The following is a 14,137-nucleotide window of genomic DNA, read 5'->3' as shown; positions in this document are numbered from 1 at the left end:
GAGATATTAGGGAGACCTCTATTCACCCTATAGAGCTACACAGAATGGTTTAACAATTGTAGCTTTCTGAGATTAATAGAGGTCTGCTAACAATGGAGCGTGTGGATTTGTTTGGGGTTTTTTTTGGAGGGTGGGTAGTTAATGTCTGGCATTCTTCTTGGCAGAGCTGTGCTACACCAGCTCTAGTGTGGAAGAGCCTCCACTGGCACCATTGTTAATATTGTTGGGAAGTTTGTTTACAATTATTAGTGTTCAAGTATTATGAAGTGTAGAAAGCTGAGGTATCAACTAGTATCTTAGCATAGGATCCCCAGACCACATCAATATAGACAGACAGAAATACAAGAAAGATAGTGATCATATACTGTCTAGGCATTTGCACACCAGTCCCAAATATGTGTCTGGCAGTAATACAACCACAACAATACATTCATGGGCAAAAGATTCAATTCCAGATTAGTGAAACTAATTAAATACAAGGTGTATATTTTGGAAAACTGATCACTTGTACTTCAAACATATTTTTTAAAAACAGCAGGAAAGAGTTGCATCAGTATTCTGAAACAAGTGTACAGGAAGTGGTTTCTTTAACATGCGTGTTGAAACAAAACCAAAACAGGGAAGCCCAGATACAGCATTTTAATCTGATGAATAAAAAAATGTTTCTGGTGTATAGCAAGCTAGGACCAATTCTGAGACAGGGTGCAATTAATTAAGGGCTTATCCAGAGAAGATGGAGGTATGTTTCATAGAATCTGTAAACTAGCCCAACCGCCTGCAATGCAGGAATCTTTTGCTCAACTTGGGGTTTGAACCCACAACCCTGAGATTAACAGGAATAATAATAACAACAACCACAACAACAACAATAATAATGGTATCATGTTCTACCAACTGAGCAAGACAGTGGTGGTTTGTCAAGCCACCCTTAATTTTCTTAAACCCTGTGACCCTGTTGGAGCTCCAAATGCCCACATGCAATGTTTTGGGAATTGTAGAACTTAAAGGAGACACACTGAATTGGTTGTTTGGTTTTTAAGATTGTGGGCTGAATTTAGAACCATTCTTGTGTGAACTGGCCCTAAAGCACTCTGGCTATATAGATCTCACTCATTTGAATAGGACTTCCTCCAAACAAAATATGAAGTGGATTCTGCCCATAGAAGAATACACAAGTAAAATATTGTTTAAATCCTACATTAGATTCTTCCTTTGAAGAAGCACTTTCCCATATTCAGGCCCTTCTACAGGATGGGGAAGCTGTTTGGCCAGCACTCCTGCCAGACAGAAAGAGAAACGTGACTTATTTAGAAGAACATTTGGCCTAGTTCTAAAGAGGACTCAGACTTAAGACGCCAATGGAGTGAGACTATATCTTCCTCCCCCCACCCCAAAGAAGTTACTGCTGGCTTATTGAAGGCTGTGACCAAGGCTTCACATTTGTGAGGTCACAAATTCACTGATATTCCCCAACTCAGCATTGTAGTAGTCAAATAAGATGAACACAATGGCTGAGTTGTGAAAAAGCTCTTGTCAGTCATCTTGTCAGTACTAGTAGTGCATACAACCCGGTTTAGACCCTACCCCAATTATAGACATTTTTGTCCCATGGTAACTATATTTATTCAGTGTGGGCTTGCACTGGCCATTGTGTAAGGACTAGGAGGAGCTGTTCCCGTATCTGATGTGTATTCCTCAGCTGAAGGCTCCTGAGTTCAGCGCCTTGAACCAGCATACGAAGTACAGTAAGCAGGAGACACTGCTCAGCAGGCTCGGGAAACACGTGTATACCAGGCCTGGCTACTCTGCAGTCTTCCTACTACCTGTCAGTTGCAGGGGTTGAAGGTATACATTTTTGTTTCTTTCTGCACCTGAAGAGTCTTCTGCAAGTGCAGGGGCTCACTTGATTAACCCTGCAGATTTTACTGTTCAAGCCCTGGGTTGCTTCTACACTTTGGTTCTAAGGTATTGCTTTATCACAATTAACTGGAAATGGAATTAAAACAGTACACTAATTAACGCAATGCACTCTTCCATAGACAAGTTTTTCTTATGATATTTACTTACAAGTAGAATCCCATTAAGCAAAGATCTGTGGTAACTTCAATTTAAAGTATATGGTTTAAAAATGTAGCTAGTTTTATTGTTTCCTGTTCATCCCTGCAGATGAATAGCCTATTAATTACCCTTTGAATAACCACTTTGAATTGCCCAGTAGGAGTTTCTGGTACACTTCTGTGCATGCGTAGGAATCCTCTACAGTCATACCTTGGAAGTTAAACGGAATCCGTTCTGGAAGTCCGTTCAACTTCCAAAACGTTCGCAAACCAAATGGTGGCTTCTGATTGGGTGCAGGAAGCTCCTGCAGCCAATCAGAAGCCATGGAAGCCCCATTGGATGTTTGGGTTCCAAAAAAAGTTTGTAAACCGGAACAATCACTTCTAGGTTTGCGGTGTTTGGGAACCAAAATGTACTCCAGCCAAGGTTGATGAAGTGAGGATTAGTTACCAAGTTCCTCTTTTCATTTATGTTGAAAACAATGTGAGTTGATCCACAAGGTAATCAACAGGTAGCCTATACTTAATATCCCAGCTAGAAACAAAACGTAGCAATAAAGTGGGCTGAATTTGTAAAGAAGTGTTTAATTTAAAGGCACAAGTCTTCAGAAAAACCCTTGTAGTGTTTTGTGTGCCAAAACAGACATACTGCTGTTACAATTACATGAAGAAAAAAACCTGCAAAGAACTTCGGAGGATAACATGAAAAGAACTGGACTGCTCCAGAAAAAGTGAGCAATAAAAGAATGGCAATTCCAGAGACAGGTTTCTATGGATCAGTAAAACCCATAATATTGCACACTGACACACACACACAATATTAGTATTCATTTTTCTGCTTTTAAAAATAGCCCCAAGTCATTAAAATGAAACAATAAACTTTTTAATAATTTTATTAAATTGAAAATATATAAAACAATGTAATTAACCAAATCTATTTTTAAAAACATAAACATCCATGTACATATGAGTCTTAGATATTAAGGATAATGTTTTGTGTTATATGCATCTCATACAGTTTCTGTTTGCAGCATTAAATCTGGATAACATTTCTGTAAACAGTAAACAGTAACAAATGCTAGAAGTGTTAGTGATGGCCTTAAAACTGCAAGTACAATACAGGAGTCATCACATATAAGCTTGTGTTCCCATGGAGGATACCATCGTGAATAGCCTATTTAAAACAAACAAACATATTTTTACTAGGCAAGAATGTCATTTTAAATGTAAACTTGAGCTATATAATTTAATTGTAATACATACGCTTGATGTATATTTTCTCACGACTTGAATTTCCTGCACAAGGAGAAAAGTAGCATTATAACTAGTGGAGAAACCTGTTTCACAATATTAATATTATCAATGGGTTTTACTTGTTTTCAGTCAGAGCGCGGCAGGTAACTCATAGCATTTCTACAGAATTTCAGCATCCAGAATGTGCATTCATCAGTGTATGACACAATCATTTACCATATTTTTCGCCCTATAGGACGCACTTTTTCCCCTCCAAAAATGAAGGGGAAATGTGTGTGCGTCCTATGGGGCGAATGCTGGCTTTCGCTGAAGCCTGGAGAGCGAGAGGGGTCAGTGTGCACCAAACCCTCTCGCTCTCCAGGCTTCAGGAAGCTATCCCCCCAGCCCGGCAAGCTCCGGGATCCGTTCTGGGGGCTGGGGAAGCTTGGGCTTCCCCCGCCCCCAGCTCCGCAAGCGATGGCGAGGTCCCGCTCACTGTCATGGCTTCTTTGCTCTTTGGGGCTCGGGGGGGGGGATATTTTTTTTCTTTATCCCCCCCCCAAAAAAATAAGTGCGCCCTATGGGCCGGTGCGCCCTATAGGGCGAAAAATACGGTATTTGGTAAAAATCAACTCATCTCCAAACTCTTGAACTTTAATTAGGCACGAATTAACAAAGAAGTCAGGATACAGCCTGAAAGCATCTCCATAGATTATGAGTTGTGTAAGCAAATCTGTGGTAGTGCAATGCCTGTGACTGCATTGTCTGACACCATTGTCACACTACTGTAGACAAGGATGTAATATTGTTGGAACCTTGAAGCTGGATTTTGTACAATTGTGTAGCACAATTCTATCATTATGATATGAGGTGTAAAAATACATGGATTTTTTGGGGGAAGGGAGTGGGAATCCCCCCCCCCTTTGAGTTCTTCCTAGCAGAATCTAAGACATACAGTATTAGATTGAGAGGCAGGCTTTCTTCCCATTGGAATAGTGCAGGACTTTATTTTTTCACAGTGTTGTGAAATTGCAGCCATTTACTACAATGTATTTAAAAGATCGGGTTTCCTTCCAGGTCTTGCAGATTGTTTGCTTTGACAACCAAACCTGCCTTGCTCTAAGTTCCATGACTTGAACTTAACAGAAATATATATGCGTGTGCATACACACACATAGACACATGCATATACATATATACACACAAGAGAAGCTCGTATTGCTTTAAAGTTAATAGAAATATATACATATGTGCGTGAAGAAGCCTTTCATGAATGTTCATTTTACTCAGATCTGTACTTACTACAGAGATGGTCTTGACAAGTGTCTCCTTCTGGGCATGCACTACAGGGCTGTCCTGTTTTGTAAGGTCTTGAAGGGTAGGTGTCACTAAGGAGCATAATTTCCAGAATGTAATAAGGTACTCAATTCACAAGCTAAACTGAAGACTAAAGGACAAGCTATTCTGAATATACTGTATTTTTTGCTCTATAAGACTTTTTCCCTCCTAAAAAGTAAGGGGAAATGTGTGTGCGTCTTATGAAGCGAATGCAGGCTGCGCAGCTATCCCAGAAGCCAGAACAGCAAGAGGGATTGCTGCTTTCACTGTGCAGCAATCCCTCTTGCTGTTCTGGCTTCAGAGATTCAGAATATTTTTTTTCTTGTTTTCCTCCTCCAAAAACTAGGTGCGTCTTGTGGTCTGGTGCATCTTGTAGAGCGAAAAATACGGTTAATTATTTAGTTGTAACAAATAAACTGCCTGTGCGTTGAGGCATCGACTAAAAAAAATTAGGTTATACAATGGATTTTCCTGAGTTAGAATAGTTGAACAGTTCTATGCTGTGGATTAGATATAGACTGTGATATATACACAATTAATAAATCTGTGAAGAGAATATTTAGGACTGCCAAATGTGACCTTTAAAGTTACAGCAAAGAGGCCAACCACTGCACTGCAACCTTGATCAGTTCAGTAATGACTACATGAACTTCAACCCCTATGAGTAATTGCTTATGTGAGGGGTCTGCAATGTAAACTTCTGAGCCTCTTCTTCTTTTTGCAGTGTGATTCTTTTAAGAAGCCATCACCGATTTAAAATTAAATTTTAATTAAGTGCAAGACAAATAACATGTACATTTAATTCTATGTACTTCAGAAACACTTATTTGCTTAATATCTACCAGCACTCCTTTATGAAAAAAAATTGGACACTTACAGCCAAATCCTATACATGTCTATGAAGAAGTGAGCCCTATTAGGTCCAATAAAGCTTATACTCAGCTATCTATTCATAGGACTCCCTCCTTAAATATTTACAGTACTTAAGCTAAATAAAATACCAAAGCCTTAGAAAATTTACACAGCCACTTTGTGCACGGTCAATGAAAAAAATCACCTAAAATCCTACACTTCTTAGGTCACTGGCTGGTTTTATCTCTTATTCTCTTAAACATTTGTTAACTTACGTCGGACCATAATTGCAAACGAAATATTCAGTATTTCTATGTCGATCAAGTCTACGACAGAAAACAACAGCACAGCCAACCTTATAAGTAGAAGCCCGAACAACCTGAGGGGGGGGGGAGCAGATTTTATTTTACAAAGAAAGGTACAATTTGTGTTAATAGTTACCAAGTCCAGATATTTAGGCTTTTGAGATTTAGTACAAATCCTCCAGTTTTCAGAACAAAGAACTGTGAATGGTTTTCGTCTTTGGGGTCAGGATGTGGCAGAAGTGCCTTCACTGGTGGAAAGGAACTTCTCTTAGGCTACAGCAACATCCTGCAATGGATCAGCCTTCACCAGCTGAACCTTATCAGCCTATCTGTGTCCCCTAAGTTACATACGGGATCTGCCTACACAGGTGTATGTATTATTGATGATCTTCAATCTAGGGATTGTTACCTGCCACAGAGGCTGCTACATGGTATTTCCACTCACTTAATTATTTGGTGGAATTAGCAAAGACAGCCAATTCCCAATTTGGGTTAATACAGAGTAATATTTATTTATTTACACTGCCAAAATTGCAGTCAATAAGTAATACTGTGTTGTGGCTTGAACAAAAATTACAGGATAAAAAGATCATGGGCCTAGCCAAGGGGGGTGGGGGTGGACAGCTGCTCCCCCCCTTCAAGTAAAACAATAGAAATACTTAACTAACTGACCAATCATGTCAGTTCTGCCCCCCTCCCCCCAAAAAAAACAAAAATCCTGGCTACACCCATGAAAAATATTGTTAGTTATCACAAGATTATACACGGGGCATCTAAATCCACATTCCCTTGACCAACAGATTATACTTCTATTATACAGACTAGGGTTGTCATACGTTCAGAATTTCCCGGACACTGCCGGGATTCAGCCATCGGAAACAGTGTCTGGGTGGAAATCGCTTTAATGTTTTGGAAAATCCGGACATATGGCAACACATGTTGGAAGTGTAGATTTTGGCGAATTTCCTTAAAAATAGCTCAGAAACTACTTCCTCTTCTAGATCTTACAAAAAAAGCTCAACAGCTTTGGGCAAAACTAAAAACAAAACAAAAAGCTGGGTCTGGACCATACAAAGACAGAAGGATATCAAGATTTACAGAAGCTCCCTCCATATGCCACATCCCCTCTCCCTAGGCCACACCACTAAACCCTGCTCCGCTCCCTCCTCTAGTGCTTTTGCCAGGCTGAAATGTGTTTGTGAACTTTGATAATGTCTCTTGCTTGCCACGACTGAGGGCGGAGATATGGGAGTGCACAAATCTCAGGCGTTTGTGTGGCTGGAATGTGGTTTATTGTATGAAGGTAAAATTCATAGCCTTTGCTCTGCCCATTTTTGCCTCTGGTCCCACCCAGCACTGGTGTGTAGTATGTAGCATCCAGAATGTGGGCCTTAGGCTGAAAAAGATTCTTCTCTCCACCTCAAGAGGCAGTAACCACGACAAATAAAGCAACAAAACACAGATAAGATGAAAGAGTACAGTGAAGAGGATATAAGGCAGAAAATAGCTACAACTGGACATTTCTGTTTTCAGGGAGAAGTTTGGGTGCCAAGGATTGTGGAGCAGCCTCCATAGGGAAGACTGAACAAAATGGTATTTTAAAGACTAGGTTTCCTGAAGAGAGAGGGTTCCTAAGAGACAAAGGATTAAGACTGAAGATGAAGCAAGAAAGAATAGATATGGCATGCCAATAGGCACAGGTACTGAGTTACAGCATAGAGAACAGGTTTCTGCCTGACTGGGAGGTCTCAGGAGTGCCTTGAGCCAATCAAAACAAGGTGCTCAGGTGACCAGAGGTAACTGACTTGTACTAAATGTCAATGATAAGATGATTTAAAAAATGATGGACCATTTTATTCAGAAGGAGGCTGATTAATGACCGAATGAAAGTATATGCTTCTCAGAAGTGGCAAACGGTGCAGGTGCATTATTATGCGTTCCTCTCCATCCCATGTGCATTGCTTGAAAGCAGCAAGCTTAAACCAAGCTTTGCTTCTTCTGTCCTGTTTGCAAGAATGTACATTACCATTCACCTTTAGAGTGGATCCAACTTGTACAGAGTGCTGGCCAAACCAAACCTTGAATATTTGTGCAGCATAGATTCAGAAAAGATAACAGAAATGGCACGTCTCATATGCAGCAGAAGGAAGTTCCAATGGATAGGTGACACCACACTAAAGGCCCAATTCCTACATCATATGGAGTAGATCTCCTCATGAGGCGGCATATACATAAAGCCCTCTCCTGCGGAGTGCAGTGATTGGTTGGGTATATAAGGGATGAGAGAGCATTTTAGGATATATAGGGCTAACCTTCAATCATCATTCATGCCTTGCAGGTGCAAAGCCTGAGTGATTAAAGCAAACTAATCCTTCCAATACACAAATCAGGTACAGATCCAAGCCACCACATTGCTGCACCGAAGGCAGGTACTGGCACAGCACAGTGACTCCACGTGTAGCTATCCTATATCTCCTGTAAGCAAGGGTCCTTTGCTGCCGCTTGATGTTGTTTTATTATTTGTTTTAATATTGTATGCTGCTTTGTGTATTCCAACAGAAAAGTGGTACAAAAGCATCATTCATTCATTCATGAATAAATAAATAAATAACTTCCTTGGGTGCCCATGGGGCTTGGAAAGGGGAAGATCCCAAGTTTGATTAAAGCTATAATTTGATTAAAGCTATAATTCTTGCAATTTATATAATCTCATTAAAATTATATAATTTCATTAAAATTATATAATCTCATTAAAACTGAAGTTGACAAAAATATATTCAGAAATTTTAGAAATGATCTCTACATTAATTTCTACCATTCTATGACTTGGAAGCAGACTAGAGCCAGGACAAGGTGACTTCCACCAGTCTTTCTCCCAGCAACAATCATCACCTGGTCGCAATTTCCTCAAAGCCTCTTTGGAGGGGTTGAGGGACCCTAATGAGTAGGGTGGGCTATGACATGGGGAACTGAAAGGGGCTCTAGTAGGCAAGGTGCTGAAAACCAGGCAGAGAAATATTCTGTGAATGAGAATTTCTCTCGTGGAAGGTGATTTTTAGTGATCTCCTCTTCCCCTGTGCCACAGTCCACTCCATTCAGTAGGATTTCTCGACCCACTTCGGTAGAGGTTTTTCAGGTGGCTTAGGTGCAAAGGGGATGGGAAAATCCCATTCTATCTCTTCTCTTCAGGTAGTGCTTCTTTGGATGATGATTTGATGATTTAAATTTGTGTACTGCCCTTCATCCGAAGATAACAGGGTGGTTCACAAGATAAAAATACAAAATGAGAACACAAAATACACCATAAAACCAAAACCAGAACAAACCCCAACTCCCACAAACACATTTAAAAGGCCATAGCATATTAACTAGCCGAAGGCCTGGTTACAGAGAAACATTTTTGCCTGGCGCCTAAAGATATGCAAAGAAGGTGCCAACCGAGCTTCCCTGGAAAGAGCATTCCATAAATGGGGAGCCAATGCAGAAAAGGCCTGTTCATATGTTGCCACCCTCCAGACCTCTTGTGGAGGAGGCACATGAAGAAGAGCTTCAGATGATGATCACAGGGTCCGGGTTGATTCATAAGGGGAGAGGTGATCCCTGAGGTATTGGGATCCTGACATCATGACATTAGTTATAAATTCAATATCCAATGTCATTTATAACTAAATGGATATTTATAACTAAATGTGATAGCCTTCAGATTACTTTAAAAAGTATGATATAGCACCATTATATGTCACTTTATGTACTTGCTGTCTTACGTGATCAGTGTTTCTTGATGTTTTAAGATTATCTTAACTGAGAACAGAAGTTACCTGTTTATAATGTCTGCATACTTGTGAACACGAATTGTCCTGGTAATCATAGAAATCTTTATCCGAGTACCATGAATAGATGGCATTAGAAGAATTAAATGGCACTCTGCGGGCAGGTCCAAACCATATATTTTCTCCCACAGGATGAAGTTTAGGATCAGGATGGCCAGCTCCTTTTTCCTTCATAAAATGGTTATGTTGAAAAATACATTTCTGTCCCCATGCTCTAGCAGTTCTAGCTAAAGCTAGATCCCATGTCTGCAGGATACAAGAAATACATAATGCATTTTTTAAATCACATTTTCATTAGCTAACTCCCACGAGTGACTATAAATTTATTATTATTATTATGCCTCACCCATCTGGCTAGGTTTCCACATCCACATTTCAACAGAACTGCAAACATTATGCAAATATTTATTTGCATGAAGCACTTAAAGCAGAACAATCTTATACTGTACATAATATCCTCAGAAGTGAGTCCTGTTGAGTTCAATGGGGCATATGCCAAGACAAGTAGGTATAGATTGCAGTCTAAGTTGGTTTCATCCTGAAACTTGGCATTATCTAGTCAACAGTATCATAGCAACCCAAGCACTTATGCATATTAATTTAGGACAGGGCTAATGAGGTCCTCCAGGCCTCCCCATTTGATCAGCCAAAACCAGCTAAGCCATGCTCATTTATGGCATTTGGGTTCAGGCAGGGAGAGTTGTACCTGAACCCAAAAACCATTTGTACTTACCACTGATCAGCAGGATCTACAAAGCTCTTTACAAGGCACTCTGAAGCTCTGATGATCAGATGATTATCATTGCTTGAAGAGAGCCCTAACAGCCAAAGCCCCAATGGGATTTGCTAACTAGAGCTGCACTACATGAGAGTTAAATTTTCAGGAGCTTAACTTTTAAAGATGAAAGTATAGTATTAAGGTTTTTTCTTTTAAAAATGTACATCCCACTTATCCCAAATTGTCTAACACTAGAGGCTTAAAACAATCATCAATAAAAATAACACAATGAAAAATAAAACAAAGCAGCAGAAAAATTACTAAAAAGAACAGTAGGAGGTCTCAGCCAGCCTTCCTGGAAAAACTCTGTTCTTCAGCACAATCTACTCAGAAGTACAGTAATACCTCCGGTTGCAAACTGTCCTCCTTGCAAACGCTTTAGATTACGAGCTCTGCTAACCCAGAAGTAGCTGCTCCCAGAAGCAAACTTTGCCCTGGGATGCAAGTGGAAATTGCACGCCAGAGGCACACACGCAGCAGAAGGCCCCATTTGTGAAAGCATGCCTCAGGATAAGAACGGTTTCTGGTTACGAATGGATCTCCAGAACGAATTAAGTTCATAACAGGAGGTACCACTGTATATCCTACAATGGAAGGCACACTCTTCCATTATATCCCAAATGGATGCCAACCAACTCCCAGGTAAGTGGGTTTAGAACTGCAGCCTCAACAAGCTAGCAAAATGTAAAAAGTGATGAGACCAGACAGGTTTCTCTAAGGAGGACAGTTGAAAGGCCTGAAACAACTGGCAACTGCTTCTTGTATTAACTATACAGTGTTATTAGAATATTATGTAACATTATGCAAGAATTAATATTTGAATCTGCTTATTTTCTTATTCCTTCTCCATCCCCCCCCCACTTTTTGAATCACAACTATTAGATTTAATGCTCTGTTCTAAACTGTCAATCACCTTGCGTACACTGCTCCAAAGGCAGCATGTAGTAAAGGAAGCAGTCTAGACCAGCCTTCCTCAAACTCAGCCCTCCAGATGGTTTGAGACTACAATTCCCATCATCCCTGACCACTGGTCCTGCTAGCTAGGGATCGTGGGAGTTGTAGGCTAAAAACATCTGGAGGGCCGAGTTTGAGGAAGCCTGGTGTAGACCCTAGAGATTATTCCACTGACAGGAGTTCTGAAAGTGGCTTGCTTCAAAGTAATAGATGTTTATAAATAGATATTACCTGTTTCGAAATGCCTAAAAGATACAGAATTTCAAAAGCCCTAAACTGTCTAGAACCAGGATACCTGCCTAGTCCCTAGAACAGTAGTGGCAGCTGAGAACTACTCAGCTATTTTCAAGATCTTGTTACTAACATTTAAGTTAAATCCTGAACAGCTTTGGGCCAAGTTCCCTTAAAGATCATTTGCCCCTATACAGTGGTATCTCGGGTTACAGACGCTTCAGGTTACAGACTCCTCTAACCCAGAAACAAAACCTCGGGTTAAGAACTTTGCTTCAGGATGAGAACAGAAATTGTGCAGCGGCAGCACGGCAGCAACGGGAGGCCCCATTAGCTAAAGTGGTGCTTCAGGTTAAGAACAGTTTCAGGTTAAGAATGGACCTCCGGAATGAATTAAGTTCTTAACCCGAGGTACCACTGTACTGTATATGACCTGTAACTTCACTTAGATGATCTGGGGAAATATTATTCTTGGCAACGCACCCAACAGACTTTAACAAGGGCAGACATTTTCCATCATTGCCTTTACACTCTCTGTCTTTCCTTCTGCCATCATATACAAAGTGTAATCTTGCATCCTTTTACTGCTGAATTACTGTTTTTATGATATTGTTTTTATGTCGTATTTCTGTATACAGTTGGGAGAGCTTAAAATATTAAAGTGATTCATAAATGCTTTAAAATAAACAAGCAGAGGACAAAATAATTAGGAGGTTGTCTGCTACTTTTTCGTTCTAAATTTAATGTATTTTTGATTGTATCTTAGGCTGCCTGCGTCCAGGCACTGTGGTGGTCTACAAGGGATTCCCTCATGGCAAGGTCGATGCTTCCGGCCTTCATGTCACCTTTGCAGCCATCTTTGTAGCTCAGAGATGGTCTGCCAAGCGGCCTGGTGCCAGAAGCCAGCTCCCCGCAGAGAACGTCCATGGGGACCCTGCTATCTTCCATTTTGTGGACACGCCTAGGCCAGCGCATTTGTCTAATAGGTTTTAGCGCTGTTATGTTTTCCGTGCCAGGACTAAGCCCTGGAAAATGCAAATGCATATGAACAACAGAAGGCTGCGGCCCTCGAGTTACCTCACAGCTCGCTCTCACGAAGTTCGGGGGCCTGAGCACGCCAGTACCTTCCTACTCTAGTGAAAACATACCCGCAGCGAAATCCCGAAATCTGCAACAGCCTGCGAATTAGGCACAGCAGCCGCTTCAGAAGGGTTCAATGAAGCCCCGCAAGAGCAGACTTGGTTACCGCCCCCCCGCCTTTGACTTTCGCATTTTAAAAAGCGGTGGGCAACGCGGAGCAGCGCTTGCCTTGCCTCGCCTTCCCTTCCTCCGCACCTGAGGAAAGGGCGGCGGAGCGAGCGGCGAGCTCCCCTTCGAGCGCCTTCCCCCGCCCGCCCCCCGGCCGCATTCCGGGCACACACACCATGTAAAACATGTCGGCGGCCTGGGGCTGCACTTCGGAGCGAAGCCTATTGTGGATGTCGACGTACTGACCGATAAAGGTCTTGTTGGTAATTCTGGGGTAAGTCAACGGCCGAAACCTCTTCCTCCCGCGCACGCCTTCGAGGGCGACGAGCCCAAGCAGGACCCACGGCCACAGCCTCGGCATGGCGGCAGCGGCAGCGCCCTCGCACGTCGGAAGCGCCAGTCCGGCGTGCGTGCGGGAGGGTGCGCATGCGCGGCTGCTCTCCTTCAACGGTCGGCGCGCGGGGTCTGCTGCACGCTTCATCCGAAGTCGACCTCATTGCGTTCTGCGGGGCTTATTTCTAACCAGGCGTGTACAGTGCAGGATTTTAGCCTTACTCTGTTCTCTTATATTTTGCTGTTCCTCAGCTTCAAGGGTTTATCTCTCGCGAGCTTTGGCTCAAATCAAGCCCTAGCCTGCCCCGCTCTCCACGCGTGTTGGTCTGATGCTGTGCGCGCGTCTGCAGCTCTGTTCAATTCAAAGAGAATTTCTCCTAGACTTGCCTCCAACTCATCGCTGCCGTGCACTGCCGTTCTAACCGAGTTTACTCTTGCGGAGTAAGATGGTGGTTGTTCCAAGTGTCCTGTGACTGGCAGTCTGTTGCTCCTAGCGTCTGAACAGTGGTGCAGGATCTAAACCACGCATGGCTGTCAACGTTTCCCTTTTTTTAAGGGAAATTCCCTTTTTCCGAATAGGATTCCTCGCAAGAAAAGGGAAAAGTTGACAGCTATGAAACCACGGTGTTCCTTTTGTCCGGTACGCTGCCTTTGAGACCTCATGGTCAGCCCTGGAGGCACTGAAAGCAACGGGCAGAGCACTCAAGAAACTGAAGTCGATAGCAGAAGCAATGGTGGTGGTGCTGTTGCTTCCCATCGGCTCCACTGGGCCATTTCAAACGCCATTGTGAAGGGGAGAGAAGGAGATGAGTTCAGCAACAGCAATGAAGCCCACCAAGAGAGAACAACACAGGAATGTTACTGGCTTATTGGCACCAGACCAGCCAGAGACTGATTTGAGGAGGGAATTGGTTACACTGAATGAGGTAATGGCCTCCTCCTGGGATTGGGGCATTGGAAGATAGTAGTTCTTTCTGC

At 42.1% G+C, this 14,137-nt stretch overlaps 1 protein-coding gene across 2 annotated transcripts; it reads right to left on the bottom strand.

The window, feature by feature from the left end:
- Positions 1 to 2,934: 2,934 nt before the first annotated feature.
- On the bottom strand, positions 2,935 to 13,253 carry LOC310743938 (GLIPR1-like protein 1). 2 transcript variants are annotated; one of them, XM_083574693.1, is made up of 6 exons: positions 13,002 to 13,253; positions 9,604 to 9,861; positions 5,756 to 5,859; positions 4,593 to 4,678; positions 3,321 to 3,353; positions 2,935 to 3,231 (listed from the first exon to the last, which is right to left on the bottom strand). In XM_083574693.1, the coding sequence occupies exons 1-6, from the start codon at positions 13,185 to 13,187 to the stop codon at positions 3,068 to 3,070; spliced, it is 831 nt and encodes a 276-aa protein (XP_083430819.1). In that variant the 5' UTR covers positions 13,188 to 13,253; the 3' UTR covers positions 2,935 to 3,067. The 2 variants fall into 2 exon arrangements, with proteins under 2 accessions (XP_083430819.1, XP_083430820.1); XM_083574694.1 differs by having other exon boundaries at positions 9,604 to 9,783; positions 13,002 to 13,239.
- Positions 13,254 to 14,137: the final 884 nt, after the last annotated feature.

Source organism: Podarcis filfolensis (genome assembly GCF_964270895.1).
Source record: "Podarcis filfolensis genome assembly, chromosome: 10".
Lineage (NCBI taxonomy): Eukaryota > Metazoa > Chordata > Lepidosauria > Squamata > Lacertidae > Podarcis > Podarcis filfolensis.
The sequence above is the reverse complement of the archived record's forward strand: the minus strand, read 5'-3'. Positions and strand labels throughout refer to the sequence as shown.